General features: G+C 43.3%; 1 protein-coding gene and 1 long non-coding RNA gene across 2 annotated transcripts in view; one reads left to right on the top strand and one right to left on the bottom strand.

Moving 5' to 3' along the window:
- The window catches only part of LOC134664896 (uncharacterized), a 312,621-nt gene that overhangs the window by 168,685 nt on the left and 127,018 nt on the right, over window positions 1–16,918 (top strand). The window lies entirely within an intron of this gene.
- Window positions 10,585–15,657, bottom strand: LOC134665640 (uncharacterized). Its single transcript, XM_063522597.1, has 3 exons — window positions 14,143–15,657; window positions 13,927–14,063; window positions 10,585–10,727 (listed from the first exon to the last, which is right to left on the bottom strand). Exon 1 carries the CDS (start codon window positions 15,655–15,657, stop codon window positions 14,401–14,403), a length of 1,257 nt encoding a protein of 418 aa, XP_063378667.1. The 3' UTR covers window positions 10,585–10,727; window positions 13,927–14,063; window positions 14,143–14,400.

Raw genomic sequence — 16,918 nt, 5'->3', positions numbered from 1 at the left:
CCCACAAGGTCAGGTTTTATCAACGTCACTGAACATGACGGGAATGCTTTTAACGACGTTTTTTACATTTAATAACCGAACCGAAAGTGTTTAAAACGCTTTATTTTCACCTGGCAACGATCCCACGCATGGATGGTTAAAATCACATATTTATTTCGCAAGCACGATCGCAAATGGGGCTGTTGTTTTACACGCCCGAATCCAGTTATTTGCGCTATGCAATGCTTGAAGATTACGAGTATTTGCCGACGTCATACCTTTTAAAGAAATGTATCCCCCTCTTTGTGTTTATCGCAGTTAGGTACAGTAGGTACTAAATTAACAACATCTTCTTTATTTTCTGCAGGACTTGTGGGACTTTGCCCGGAGCAATATGGCTTCGGTATCGTATCGAGATGCGCTTATCGCATTGATGACGGATCTGAGGGCCTTACGTATGTATTTACAAGTGTGACAGAGAGGCAACACGTCGAACGTGGTTTGCGGTAGGCCCTCAGAACTTGACAGGACTTCCTGTGAAGCGAATAGTTTATCCCCTTCCAGGGAAGATACAGAAAAACGTTTAGCAAAGCCTGGTTCAGTCGTGAGAACTTTCTATTCACCAACAAGTTCATTCATTTTTTTTACATCTAGTTAATACTACTATACTATTTCGCATAATTGAAACGATGAAATTAAACCTAATTAAACACGTACAGTGCCTACTCTACTCCAATCCAGAAGCAATGTTCTCCGAGTGTATCTACTTTAAACGTAGAGAACATTAAAGCCCACTCGGAGAACATTGCGTCCCTCAACAGCTGGTAAGGGTTTGACGCCGTACTCGTACAAATCCGATTTAATATGCAAGCTCAAGCACCACAACATATTTAACGTTGAAGTGTCGGTCGGGCGACGATTGTTGCATCGCTTCACCCGCGCGGGGACCGCGGCGCGGCGCGAACGCAATCTGCTCCCTTACCCACCCTCTGTCCGGAACACATAGGGTTAGCCGAGATTCGTTCCAGTTTGTCAACACTTTTCATTTTCATTAGGTACGAAGCAAGAGGTCCCGGGTTTACCTTAAGCGTATTTATGTGTTCATCACAAATATTTGTTCCTGATGAGTTCTGTTAAGTAGTACCTAAAAGTAAAAAGTCAGGTATAAAGGTAATATTCTAGTCGGGGTTCATCCACAAAATACGTCACAGAAAAAGGGGGAGGGGGAGGGCATGCCAAGTGTGATAGCGCGTGTTAAAGACCTATCTTATTCCTATGAAAAAGTGTGACAGGGAGTTTCTTAAAAATCTAAATTTTGTGTGATGAATTAATGGACGACCCCTCGAAAGTCGCAAAATTGTATTAACGATCTCGATTCATCTTTAATGTCAATGGATGAAGCTTGGTAACCCTAGATACCTACATGTACAACTGACGTATAGTTCCCGAAGCCATCACCGCGCTAACATCACTTATTATTCACTCTGCGACAAGCGACGCCACTTACCAACTTTAATGAGTTAACTTCGGATAATTATGCAGGCGCCTTGACGCCGAGGGTTGTATCAACTGCTCATTGCTAATATTATTCAAAGCGAGATTACGGAATTTCGTCAAGGAAAAGTAGCAATAGAAAGTGTTAAAACGAGTTGTTAATTAAGAAAGTTATAAATGAGATGACTAAGAATGTTACACTAAAACGATCTAGAGTTTAGGTTGTACTTAGTAACTATGCTGCGAACTTTATATAGACACACGTTTATGTAGATTACTTATGTATTGTCATGTTCGTAATAAGCATAGTATACCTACACAGCCACAGCACCACACTTAACTGCCAACGCGATTCAGATGTGACAATACTGTTACTTCATTTCCACCAATCAGCGCGAGCGATGTCGTATCAAAACCAGTTCCATCGGGTTCCTTTACTCGTACTACTCTTAACAATAATTATGGTTTGTGTCAAATATACAAACTTTGTGAATCGTCAGGTATTTTTTACGTGAGTTAGTCGTTTTTAGGGTTCCGTACCCAAAGGGTAAAACGGGACCCTATTACTAAGACTTCGCTGTCCGTCCGTCCGTCCGTCCGTCCGTCCGTCTGTCACCAGGCTGTATCTCACGAACCGTGATAGCTAGACAGTTGAAATTTTCACAGATGATGTATTTCTGTTGCCGCTATAACAACAAATACTAAAAACAGAATAAAATAAAGATTTAAATGGGGCTCCCATACAACAAACGTGATTTTTGACCAAAGTTAAGCAACGTCGGGAGGGGTCGGTACTTGGATGGGTGACCGTTTTCTTTTTGCTTTTTTTTGTTTTTTTTTGCATTATGGCACGGAACCCTTCGTGCGCGAGTCCGACTCGCACTTGCCCGGTTTTTTTAATCCACCAGTATTGGGTCACTTGCTAAAACTTAATGTACGTACTTTGAAAGAAGTTGTCGTTCGATGTAAAGATAAGCACTAGGTACCATCGGTACACTATTAAGGAAGAAATATTAAGGTGCGATTCTAAAGACTTCGAAGTTTTCGAAACAATTTTTCGATATTCATCTTGATAGACATCTTCCTACTTGCATGTATAGTGAGCTGTTAAAGTGTATATTGTACCCGTGCAATGTTCCAGCTTGCTATACGTTAGTCCAAAGTTGAACATGTCCAAAATGTTATTATTTCGAACGTTTCAGTTAAGGGAAGTGAAGCGGCAATAAGTAAACAATCAACTATGTATTTCGTGCCCGAGGCGACCCACGCGCCGCCGCCCGCGCCCGCACCGTAGGGAAATTCAATCAGGGCACTTTCCCCGCGCGGGGCAACTCCATTGTCCACCAATACGGCGGCACATCCTGCCGACTTCAATGGAACTACTATTGATTCAATGCCCAATTGAGTAAGCCCACTAACAAATGCAGCGACACAGATCGAATAATAAGATTTAATTCAGTTAAGACTTCCTTGAATGGGAGAGTGTTTTTTGTTACGAGCAGCTGGCTGGCGGGCTGGTTGGTACACTTTTAATTTGACGTGCCATAATACAAACACACACGAGTAAAAATAAATACATATATTTAATTGTTACTTGAAACTCTTATTAGGTAGGTACGTATTCATTTACATAATTAAAATAAAAGAGTGATTACTTTATGTTATACGTACAATACTTATTACTATCGTGTAGCCTACTTAGTCGAGCTATGTAATAGAAATCTTGACGGTGATAATCAAGATAATGGTAAATAATATCACCTTAATAATAATATCAAATATTATAATGGTAATGTTGTCCAGTGGACGGTTTAATGTAAACATACAGAGAGAATTCTCAAGTGAAATACTGGTATGAAATGTGATTTGCATAATTTAGGAGCTTCTAATCCAGGCGAGGGCAGCGCCCGCCCCCACGACACGTGTAGATTCTTCTCCTAGCGACACAATATTCGTTACATTTTTTATATCTTAAGGATCTCACATCAGTATGTTTTTGAAAGTACATTTAAACTTGTGAAAAATATTTGTTAAGTTAATTACTTACAATGCCTGCCGTAAGCTGACTCTTTCTAACGAAGACAGGCCTGGACTATGATTATACAATATACAATACAATACAATATATAGTTTTGATACAAGTTTTTCTTTTCTTTCAACAGGCAGCTATGAAATACCAATCGAGGCAATTCTATGAAACCATAAACACAATTAGTATGCGTGTTCCGATGGCCACCTCCGGTATCCATCATCAGATCATCTCACATACTCGTACCTAAGTATGTGAAGATTGTGAAGTTTCAGCTCAATGGAATAAGGAAGTGGGTATAAATACTGGGTACAATTTAGCTTGTAAAAGTCACTGTGAACCGTGCTAGTACCAAGATAGGGTTAATTTTTGTCTAATTTTTATATTCAGTATGTTTTGGTAGTCACCTATCAATATAATAGACTAATAGTGCTTAGGTTTCAAACTTTATAGCCATTTATATATTAGACTACTCAAACTATATATCAGGCGGAATAATCAAATGCCCCGTCGACTTCGCGCGCCGTAGTTGATCGGGTTCCACCCCTTATGATAGAGTTACAATGTAAGGGCTTTGTCTGCGAACGTCTCGATAAGGGTACATTATGAATCTTCTCAGAAGAATAAGGGTGTAACACCTTACGAGATTTATTATGCTGTTACTGTCCTCACAATCTACAAGTTTTACTGCACTTCGTTCGAGTATGGACCGTTACCCCGAATATTACCAGCGAACTATATCTATCATAATCATGGCGATTTATGGCAACCATGGTACAACTGATGTTCTTGTATTATATCACACAGACTCTTATGGCTATACTATGATATGTGGGTATATATCAAAATTATCATCGGCATACGAATGGTGCGTTTCTTATGAGAACGTAGGTATATATACGGGCCCGAACTGGAGAAGAGTGGCCCTCGACAGACCTCAATGGAAAGAGCTAGAGGAGGCCTTTGCCAAGCGGCACACTGAGCTTAGAGATATACTCTAACTTAGAACAAAGGGGCTAGATAGATAGGTATATACGAGTACATATATGAATATTGTATTTATGATTATACCTACATACGTAACTTTCAAAAAATAGTGTAAACGTAAGCGAAGTAAAATGTAAAAAGCATGCAACTGAAAACATGCATGCAATGGCTTCACATCTGCAACTTAGTTGCCCCAATGAGACCGGTAAGGAAGTGCAGCTTTCGCCGCCTCGCCCGGAGCTGCGATGCTATCGCGAGAAAGCGTTGCACTCGCTACTGGAGCTACAAAACGACCTATCAGCCGCCCGAACCCCAATAACCTGACCATTTGTAGATCTTGTAGCATTGGAATAAGGATTACGAAAGGCAAGTAGCTGTAAGTGTATTAAGTAATAAATATGTATCAATGGGATTTGCCTGAAGAGTCATAATAATCAATTAAGTTGATATCATGAACAATACCTATTTGGTACCTTTTATTTCAATATAATTTACACATATTTAACGTAATCGACACACAAAATAATCGATTCGTAAAATCATTTGAGCTTTATTTAAATTTGGGCTCAGTTGAATATCCTTCGTAGATTATAACTTTAATAATATTTGCTTTTCTTAATTAACCCGACCATTCTAATTTTTGCGGCCGGGGCGTCTGCGAATTGTAATCCCGTTAAATGGAAACCATCGGAATGGGCTTAAACAATAAAATGCTTTTAGAACCAACCTTGGGAGCGTTGGTATTTGTCGTATTTATATAAAACTGATGGAGGCACCTTTAATATCGTGGAGTGTGCTGAACGACTGTAACAATAACTAACTCTTGACATCTTTAATGATCCTTGGCGTACAAAGGGTTAACATTAAAAGGTAGTTAAGGAATAAAAGATTTTAGTTTATAATATTACCTTTGTCTGCATAAGAGCTCAAAAGTATTGGTACATAAACAACCTTTTGCTATCCTCGTCGGACTGCCGAATCGTATACAAGCAAACTAAAACTGCATTAAATATTTCTCTCTTTTGCTTTAGATTGTGTCTTCATGTCAGTTTTACAGTAGTCTTGCTAAAGATTTACAATTTTCCTGCCAAGCATTCTATCCCTCTAGACGAATTAATTTTGTGTTGAACACTCGAGGAGCTGAAAGTATTAACAATGCAACATTTCTCCTCGAATCAGAAAGCGAAAAACATTGTCTGCGTCTTATGCATCTGGGGAATGGTGTTGCCGAGGTGTGCCTTATGGACTTGCCGAGCGCTCAGATATCGTACAGAGTAAGTATTATCAGCAGACGCGCGAGCAAGCGCCAATTGAGACCTGGCCTCGGGTCAATTAGCAAGAGTGCTGTTGTACTAAACAGTGCTATACATAGGCCTAAGTACTAGGCCTAACCGTCGGTTAGTTACTTACATACCTACTGATAAAACCGTTATTAAGTTCATTCATCTTTTTATAGTCCGCCACCGCTTCCCTGTCTGCGATGGGTTTACATTTTGCGCCACTTTTGCGCCTATGTTCTCTACCTAATATCATAGACAAAACTGCAAGTTCATATTGGTAAATATAATAAAAACTATGGGCCTTCTTAGACGCAATTACGTTATCCTGAAGTACAGGTTAGTCACAACAGTCTAGCAATAATAGCAAGACAGTCACAGATAGTAATTTTTACAAGACGAATGCACTCATGCAGTCGGCAGGCAGTCGGAATGTCACCACAGCAGTACTCCACGTGGACGATAAAACACCTATAAAATATGTACGTCGAATCAAGTGGCGAGAGAGATCAGGTTTACTGTACCTACCTGTGATAAGGAGCATCTCGAAGAATAAATTTTCGTTCAAGATTACATTCTCCATCTGCAAGGTAAATATCAACTCAGACTTAACTCAGAACTATTCCAGTAACTATTGGAAATCCAGTGTTATTTGAAAACTTTACAACCAAAACCAAACAAAAAGCTTTTGCTACAAAATCGAATCTAAACACTTCCAAATTATTAATAACCAAGTGTGGATGTTGTTAAAAACCCCTACTTTGAGAGATGTAAATGAATACTGGCAACATATTTTGTATATATGTGTGTGTTTGCTGAGCGTAAAACACGAGCGTCGCACGCACACATCCATCGTGTTTCGGCTTCACTTTTGGCAGGTTCACCGTATGGGGACTATCTGTCTATGCGTTATTAGTTTAAGTGTGGCTACTTAGACAAGTGTGACATATGTGTCATAAATATGATTATCTGCGGCGACACCATTACTCTCTAAGATGGCGTCTATGAATACATTTCATGATCATCGTAAATAATCTTATATTTAATTTAAAGTCCCGAAGCCTTGTTACATGTACATATATGAAACATGGTGTCATATAATTATAATGGATAAACAGTAAATTCCCTTACCGGGATTTATAAACAATAAAAAATTGGACGTATACATTTTTCTACCTACTTATTATAGGTATTGTTGTTGGAACTTTATGACTATTATTTTAGCAAAGTGGGTCAGGATGTCTTAAATCAATTTCAACTCTGAGCCTTTAACGCCTAGACTAGATAGAAAGGACAACTTGTTTAAAAGTGTAGAGCGCTAAATACGCGGCACAAAGGACGGCAAAGAGGCGGGTTATGGCAGGAAGATTGAATTAGCTGCAACTTCTCAAGGGACCCGGGCATATTGCAGGCCATAAGGCCCTCTACATACAGCAGCTCCGCGACAAAATTACACAGTGTTATAAAAATGCCAACATTGACTATTAACTATTACAGTCAATCGTTTATTTAAATAACGAACAAATTTAAATAAAGCCGATGTAAGGCAAATTGATTGTCAATCTGTCTGTCAATTAAAATGCGCATTTTTTTTTAATTCCATAGGTATGGTCTGTCAATTAAAATGCGCATTTTTTTTAATTCCATGTATTCTTTCCTTTGCCTTCATTTTCTAATATTCCGCACTTTTTGGATGAAAATGATTGGCCAGATTAATAAATACTTTAATATTTGTACTCTTAGAATAAGACAACTTTTCAGTCAATCTTACTAGCATTGACGATTACCGTAAACCGTAAACCTGGGTTACTTTGATCCAAGGGAGGGTAACTTTGACCCACATGAACACCTCATTTAAAAGGGTCTAATAAAAAAACATAAAAACGTCAAAAGTTAGCTAAAACCAAGCTCATGGCATATATTTCCATAATTATAGTGCAATAATATACCCTGGACCGAGTAAATCTCGATGGCCAAAGTTACCCTCCAGGGCTAATGTAACCCGACTTTACGGTACTTAAATATTACGGTATTATATTATTGTCGTACCGAAGCGTTAAAATTAAAAGAACGGCTGTCGAACTGTAAGCTCCCGGAGGCGGTGGAGGAGACGGCTTGATTGATTAATACAACACATTAAATTAAGAACACTTGGAAGCGAATGAGGGTAAGATAATTCTGTGAGGGTACAGACTGCCAAAAAGACCGCATTACCTACTGAGCCTGTCTCGCTTCGCCCTGTCTGTCAGTTCTTTAAAATGCTAACTAAATTTAATATTAGTAACTAGTAACTTTTACCCCCGTTTTTGCCCGTGAATATTTTACTTGCGAGTACCTATGAATGAACCCGAAGGTACCAACATTTGCTTGTTTATTTACCAGTAGTTTTCTCCTACAAGAGATTATTATTCATGTACGACAAAATTTTGATGAATTCTTATAAAAGACTTTAATTCTTACTTACTGAACTCCAAATTTTAATGATATTGTAAATTTTACAATGTAAAAGATTAGCTGCGAGCTCTCAGTTATTCTAAATTTAGGTCGACACTGTTTTCCGAACTTTGTGACTTTCTCATATAGAAAGTACTCACTTCAAAGTTCGTCTATAATAAAATATCCGTCTGTATAATACGAGTACACGGGTAGGAGGATATTTATATCGCTATATTGCTTACTTAACGCACCGCTGTAGCTTGGTCATTTTGTTTAAAGTAGCCAGCCGGGGTTAAACGGTTAAACCGTTAACCCAGTATCAAATTGTACCGGTAACCATGGTAACTCCAGGTTTAAACGGTTAGCCCCGGGTTATTGAGATGGTGCAAGTGGCCCTAAGTAGGCACACTTTTTTTAGATTTGAAATTTTTGTCACGAGTATTTCTGACTCATAATTACGAACCCTTTTGATCATAATGGGAAAAAACTATAATCTTATATGACTGTATGTGTTCTGAAAAAAAAAAAAAAAAAAAAAAAAAAAAAAAAAAAAAAAAAAAAAAAAAAAAAAAAAAAAAAAAAAAAAAAAAAAAAAAAAAGTGTCCAATAAATATGTTGGAACACTTTTTTATCCTAGAAAGTAGAAATATATTAGGTACATAAAAGTAATTATCATCTTTATAAAAACTCAACTTTAATTAAAATATTCCAGCTATATCTTCAATTCATTAGGTATTCCAATCCTGTCGGAGGGGCTATTCGTTCCATTTCTATTTAGATTTAGGTATTCGACTATTACGAGACGAGCCAAGGTGAGACGAATCATTCGAGCCCGCGCCGTGGCCGCCGTAAGACGATAAACGACAAACGGCCGCCTAAATCCTAGTTCATTTAAATGGGTGTCCCTTGCCTAAAAACTAGAATAGATAAGGTACTGTCTCCTGGACTGGACTAGTTTTTTTACTACTAGACTAAGGTTTTTTTTTCACTGAGGCAGAAGCGGAGATGAGATGTGCGGGAATCAACAATACGAGTAGCATCGGTTGTAGGTTGTAGGTAATGGTAACATTCCATTTCTGACCGCAGCTGCACTACTGGTACTGAACGCGTCGGTGTTATTGTCAATTTCCATAGTAAAATGAACAGTAATGCAGCTGTCGTTGGAAATGGACTGTCACCTTAATTCACATCTCTTCTCCGCTACGCTTGGGTAGCAACGAATGCTACTAGCTTATTCCTGTTAGTCTCCCTTCATCTCCGCTCATCTCCGCCTCAGTGAAAAGGCAAGCTAAAGCTCAGAAGTTGATAGCCGCGGCACGCGAGACACATAAGACTATTTGGAGTTAATGTAGAAATAACACTTGGCAGTTTTAGACCACTGAAAACACCGTTCGCGGCTCTTTGAGATTTCTAAAGCTGGTAATTTATATATATAAGGATGATATTTATCGATTAAAGGCATTCCTTAAGGTAACCTCGAGTCTCGAATAGGCAGTTCAAAAAGGCCAATAATTGCAATAATCAGTTTTCAGCCGCCAGAGACGCCATTACAGTGGCTTAATTCCTTCCAATCGCTTCAAGACCCAGAGCACTACTTCTTTCCCCTGCCCTTATCCCACGTTATGTGGGGTCGGCACAACATGTTTTTCTCTTCCAGTCTCCTCTGTCTTTCGTGTCCTCAGCACTCACTCCTTTCTTTCTCATATCCTCTTTCACACAATCCATCCATCGTTTTTTGGGTCTACCATACCCTCTCCGTCCATCAACATTCATTCCTAACATTCTTTTGCAATGGCTATATGGCATTCATCCCTCCGCATTACATGCCCATACCACGCTAACCTAGTACTCCTCATTTTCTCCGTTACCAGTAACTACTTTAAAAAAATCTCAAATGAACCAGTATAAGAGTCTTTGCCAAATACACATAATTGCCATGGATGAAGGCCACGTTATATGTATTGGGGCTAGAGATCTCAACTCGCGACAGCAAAGGGAATCGGCCGGCAGAGTTAGAGCAAGTTAAGCGATACCTATTAACATAGCGATTTCCAATCTCCGGAGCCAGGATAATGGGCTAGGCTGGCGTCCACTGATAAACAGTTATTTCATTAGCAAGTTATCTAAGCCTTATTAAAGCCACTTTGCTGCTACGCAGGGTAAGGGGTGGCAGTGGTGGCACCAACGACATCCAGCCATGTTCGCTATATTACATTTTGCGCTTCATATTAGTAGTAAGAGTCGTACGAACCTTACTCTGCATGGTAATTGCAATGACAAAGTGTAACGATGGCATCATTAATGTCACATTTCTATGAACCTTTTTTCCTCCACACTTTTTTCTGAGGAAGGTCGGTCACACCTTGTAGATGTAGATGTAGATGTAGTGTAGGGACGCCTGGCCGGAAGCAGGCGGGCTGTCGATCGCGTGCCGCGTTCATTCAGCCCGATTCCCTGGAGTCGGAGCTTCAGGTTACTGTCCCGGCGGCATTCCCTCACCATTCTCCTCAAATCTTCTTGTTTTCCTGCAGAACAGAAGGACATCTTTGAGTTCGACGTCCTTTAGTTCGTTCTCTTTTAGTGTGTCTTTGCCGAATGTATTATATCGCGGTGCCGCATACATAATACATTCCGCTAGTAGGTGTAAGCTAGTCTCCTCCTTACCACAGTGTGGACAGGAGGCATCTCTGCTTATCTCCATTATCTTAAGGTGTCTATTGAGAGTGTTATGACCTGTAATGATACCTGTCAGAAGTCTCAGACTGCTCTTACCTAGTTTCAGAAGATACCTGGTTCTCCTGTGATCTATGCCTTTGATCATCATCTTCGACTGTCTACATTCAGTTTCTTCTTCCCATTCTCTTTGTGCTTCCATCTCTTTTACCTTCTCTATGACTCCCTTCGTGACGTCCGCTGACATAGGTAGAGCCGGTTCCGGACCAATGTGTTCCGTTTCCGCCCCCATCCTTGCCATCTCGTCCGCTTTCTCGTTACCCGTCACTCCTTGGTGTCCTGGTACCCATGCCACCGTGACGCTTCTTCGTTTGCCTATCGAGTTGAGCTCCTCCCGACATTCTCTCACAAGGGAGGAGGTAACCGATGTTTTCTTTAGTGCCTTCAGTGCTGCTTGGCTATCGGTATATATTACAACAGCACCTTCTTGCTGCACACTCTCTTTAATTATGTGTGCACAGCGCGCTATTGCACATACCTCTGCTTGAAATACGCTAGCATACCTACCCAACGGTATTGATACCTTCTCTCCCAGTTTAGGGATTACTATGCCTGCTCCTGCTAGTTTCGTTGAGCTTCTTCTAGAGCCATCCGTAAAACAGATAGTCGTCGGGTGACTGACTTCTACCTTCCAGTTGTCTCTCTCTCCTATATGTATCCTGTACTTCTTGTCAAATATCTCCTGCCTTTTTATAAGGTCGTTATTGGCCATCAGCATCTCAAATTTTGATAGCGCCTCTTTTTGTATCAGCGCGTGTCTCTTGTCCACACAGCTTCCTCTCCATTCCTTGCATGCTTTCATTCTATACCACTGTTCGGTGGCTCTTTTCTCTACCTCTATCCAGAGTGGCTTCAGGCCTAGCATTACCTCCAATGCATGTGTCGGGGTCGTTCTCATGGCCCCTGTCATCATGAGGCACGCTAATCTCTGTACTTTGGTTAGGTCTTTTTGGTATTCTTTAATACGGGCCCTGTGCCACCATATCACTGCCCCGTATAGCACCCTGGGAAGTATCACCGCCTTGTAGATCCAGTGGATCATACCTGGCTTCAGTCCCCAGTTCTTCCCCACTGCCCTTTTGCATTGACACAGTGTTCTTATGGCTTTTGCCGTCTGTTCTTTGATGTGAGTTTTGTATCTGAGTGTACTGTCTAGAGTCACTCCCAGATATTTCAGCTCGTTCACCATTTCTATTTCTATGCCTTGTATCTCTAAGGGTCTCATCTCCTTTATTCTCTTATTAGTGAATAGCACTAGCTTTGTTTTCGACGGATTGAGATCCAGTCCTCTCTCTCTACACCACCTCAGTACCTGTCTGAGGCCTTTTGCCATTATATCTCTTATGACGCTAAGAACCGCCCCTCTCACTAGTAGCACTCCGTCATCAGAGTAGGCCTGCATATACATACCCCCTCTGTTGAGCTCCTTCACCATTGAGTCAAGAAGTAGGCACCACATCAGGGGGGACAGACATCCCCCTTGTGGGAAGCCTCTTCTTGGACTAATCTTCTTTGATACTCCTCCTAGCTCCGCCGTTATGGATCTGCCTTTTAGCATTTTTCCTATCCATTTTGCTATTGTCGGTCGGATGCCCTCTCTCCTCAGGCTTTCTTCTACGGCGTCGAAAGTAGCCTTATCAAAGGCCCCCTCTACGTCGAAGAAGCAGCCTAGTGCATATTGTTTTGTGTCTAATGCTCTTTCCACCCTTACCGTTAGGTTGTGTAGGGCTGTCTCCGTTGATTTTCCTGCCATGTAAGCGTGCTGATTCCCGTGTAGGGGGCATCCGCTGCTTTCCACTTTCTCTCTTATGTGCTTATCTATTACCTTCTCTAAAGCCTTTAGCACAAACGACGACAGACTTATGCTTCTAAATGATTTCGCCTCTTGGTACGATTTCTTCCCCGGTTTAGGCAGGAAGACCGCCCTTACCTCTCTCCATACCCTTGGAATATAGCTTAGGGCTATACTTGCCCTGTATAATTCCACCAGATTCTCCTTTATGTATCTATATCCTTTCTGCAGTAGTGCCGGTAGGATTCCGTCAGGGCCCGCAGCCTTGAAGGACGCAAAGGAGTTGATCGCCCATTCAACCCTCTCCTCCTCCACCACCTCCAATGCCGCCGCCCAGTCGGACTCCTCCTGCCCTTCCTGTTTACTTATTTCTGTCACCTCTACACAGTTCGGAAAATGTGATTTCAGCATGACGCTTAATATCTCTTCCGGTTCCGTAACCAGGTCTCCATTTATTCTCAAACTACCCAGTTGGCACGCTCGGTCTCCTGCTAGCAGTTTTACCACTCGCGCCCCCTCTGAATAGCTGTTTATGTCTCCCGTAAACCTCCTCCAGCCCTCTAGTCTAGCTTTCTCTCTCAGTCTGGTGTATTTGTTCCTGATCTCTCTGTACGCGTCCCAGCTCTGAGAGTCATCCCTTTTGGTTGCTAATCTCATTGCCCGGCGCACCTTTTTCCTTACCTTCTGCATTTCTCTATTCCACCAAGGTTGCCCTTTCCCTGTTTGCACCAGTTTCTCCGGGCATGCCTTGTGGTATGCTCCTATTATGATCTCATTCAGTCTGAGTGCCCCATGTTCTAGGTCATTCACATTCTCATACCTGACTCCCGAAGCAGTTGCTTCCCTTAGCTCCTCTTCGTACTTCATCCAGTCTGTTTTACGTGGATTTCTTACCTTCATCTTTTCTAAGCGACAATCGATGCTGTAGAGTATCCTGCGGTGGTCAGACATGCTATCCCCCTCATCCACCCTCCAGCTCTTAACCTTGTCGCCCATCTCTTTCGTTACTATAGTGATATCAAGCACTTCTCTCCTTGCCCTCGTTACAAACGTTGGTGTGTTACCTGTGTTCATAATTTCTAGGTCGTTGCTAATTATAAATTCTATTAATGATTCTCCCCTGTCATTGGTGTCGGTGCTACCCCACACCTCGTGATGTGCGTTAGCATCGCCACCAACAATCAGGGGTATTCCCTTACCTGTGTACCTAAGTACCGTTTCTTCTAGTTCTTTTGTCGGTGCCGCTCCGTCGCCCGGCATGTAACAGGACGCCAGCGCCACCTTGTATCTTCTCCCTTCTTTCGTCGTGAAGTGTGTCTCCACCACCACAAGGTCTCTGTAACATATGGTCATGACACAACCCATGTTTCTTATATCATTGCTCACATATATGCATGCTCTTGGAGGCAGCTCACCATTCCCTTCGTAGTGGAGAGCACCCCCCAGATGTCCCAGGCCTGCCACCTGATTCTTCCATGCATAAGGTTCTTGCAGCAGTGCTATATCAACTTCGGCCCTCCTAACGAATTGTCCTAGCTCGGACATTGCATCCTTGCAGTGTTGGAGGTTTACTTGGCATATGTTTATGTGTGTTTTTGTGTGTTGGTGTTTGTGTAGTGTTCTTTGTGTGTTCATTGTGTTGTTTGGTGTATAGTGTCGCTGTCCCCTAGCTGCTACCCGGAGAGTTCACTTCCGTCGACGACATCCATACTCTCCGTCCCCTCCGTATGGATATCGCCCGGTACAGCACTCTCCTGCTTCAGCTCGGGTTCTTCGTTTTTAGGTTCTGAGGGTTGTTGATTTGTGTTTGCCCTCAAGATCCTAACTCTTACGCTGGTAGCTGAGAAGTCCAGCACTTTGGTCTTCTCCTCACCCCAGTTCTCCTCAACTCCTTCCGGAACCAAGAAGGTTAGTCGGGTTCCTAGCTCCAAAGCGTCCCTTCCAGCCGCCTTCCATTCCAGGATCCTGAGCTCCGGTCGATCCGGGTTCTGAGCGTAAAGGAACTCCTTTACATACTCCGTCTCCGCATCGCCCGGAACCCAGACCTGCACCCTGGTCTGCTCCAGCTTACGCACGCTGATCTTGTGCCCGTCCAGCTCTCCGAAGTCCTGACTTAGCAGCCACTCCCTCGACTCCGTCGATTTTGGTGTCACAAGGAAGAATCCTTCCGACACCAACCCCGACGTAGCGAATCTAGGTGCTACTAAGCCAGGCTCCCCCCTTACAACCTTGAGGACGACCACCTCGATCAGCTGCGTAAGCTTCTTCCTGATGAGCTTCGCTAGAGCCTCGTCCACCGAAACGCCATCCTCGCGACACACCGCCACAGCCAGACCACGGTTCGCCTTCGCGACGTTCCGTGGTCCCTCTGCAGCAGCCTTGCCTTGATTCTGGCGCTTCGCCGGAGGACGCTCCGAGCGACCCTCATCAGTACTCTGCCTTTTCATCTTCAGGCCACGTTTGCTCGGGCCAGGTTTGGCATCCCCTTTGGTGTTACCCCCTGGAACGCCACCCCTTTCCCCAGCAATGGCAGCCTTTCTCCTTAGTTCCTTGGCTTTCCTCTTCTGCGCCTTGGACTCATACTTGTGGAACGGCTCGTTCACCACCGGTGTAGCTTCCCTTTCGGTTTCCCTTCCCTTTGGCGAACGCAGCAGCTCCTCTTCTTGCAGCGTGAGGCCCCCCAGCTGTAGGACATCTGGAGTACCCTCCCTTGCTTCTCGTCGTGCTCCTCCGGTCTCCTCGTCGGAGCTCAGAGTTCCACCCTCTTCAATGTTTGGGGGTCCATCCTCTGGTTTTTCCCCCTCCCGTGCTACGGTCGGGGGTCCACCAGCTGATCTCCCGCCCTCACATTCTTCTACCCTGACGGGTCGCTTCGCCGCTTGCGCGGTGTTGGTTTTGGTAGTTTGTTTGTTTTTCTTTAAATTCTCCATACACTATTTGATTAAATGGGAAGAAATAAAATTAGGGTGGTCAGCAGTGCTCCCTTGCCTGCACCCAGCAACATTTACTCCTACGCAGTGACGCCACTCTCCTACGCATAGTCGTTCGCGACAGCGATTATGCTGAGTGAGCTCGCAAGCATGGAAGAACAGCTCCTGTGTTGCTTCGTTGTGATGGGAATGTGCACGCTGGTTTACCCCAAGGAAGTCGCTCATGACCTCCCGGGGCTAACACTTGTGCACATGTTTCCCACCACTCCAGCTTCCGGTTCGGAGCAGAAGTGGTTCACCCCAAGGGCATCTCTCCGCGATACCCCGGGGTTCCCCGACAACCGCCCCTCCCCTTCCACTAGACACACCACAGGCCCTGCTCCCCCTCCCCTCGTCCGCTTGCGAGCCCAATCAGCACCAACCCCCCGCTGCCCACAGCCGGCTGTGAGGGCCCTCGGCACGTCCTCCCACCTTGACCCTGGGGGTTTTGGGGCGTGTTGCCATGATGGGGTTTCCCCCAAGATGACAACACGACCAGTGCACTCCTCATTTATCCGGGCTTGTGACCGGCTCCTTTTGGACCACGTATGATCCGCAAGGAGGCTGAGTTTCGGTCGGTCACACCTTAGACGGACTCTATCGTATACGTAATCTGTATACATTTGAGCGATTGTAGCCGCATGCAGCTGCAGGCAAACGATTCGACCGAGATCGATCCGTCTGTTACCATGATGAGAAGCCGATCATCTGTAATAAACTGGATATGGATTAAATTGAACCGATGACACATGGGATTGTTACTCAATTACACAGGCTGCTGCTTTCAAGTAAAAATAAATGCAAAGGCAGGAGTTTCCATTAGGAACAGAAAGGCACAGAAAGCAAAGTAATTTCGCAATAAACACCGTGTGTTATTCATTGATGGCGTCCCCACAGCATCCTCACAGACATCTTAATGAATCAATTAAATTCATTCTCGCTGAAGTCTTTTCCGTGTCCTGTTTTCTGAACTACTTCCGGATCGTCATTTGCCACGATTTCGTGTCTCGACGGTAAGTTCAACAACCCATTCTAACTATTTTGTTAACTGACTTAACTGTCAAACTTGTTTACCAATAAATCGCCAACGTTCGACATTTAAGAAACGTTTAAGAACAGTTTCAGCAACAAATGAAGGCGAGACGCGACACTGCGCCGCGGTCGTTCACTCCCGCTCCGGCTGAGAGCTGTCCGTGTCCACGCATTCCGCGCGGACACTAAT

The sequence above is a fragment of the Cydia fagiglandana genome, chromosome 6 (assembly GCF_963556715.1).
Source record: "Cydia fagiglandana chromosome 6, ilCydFagi1.1, whole genome shotgun sequence".
Taxonomy (NCBI): domain Eukaryota; kingdom Metazoa; phylum Arthropoda; class Insecta; order Lepidoptera; family Tortricidae; genus Cydia; species Cydia fagiglandana.
Note: the sequence above shows the minus strand (reverse complement) of the source record. Positions and strands in the feature narration are given on the sequence as shown.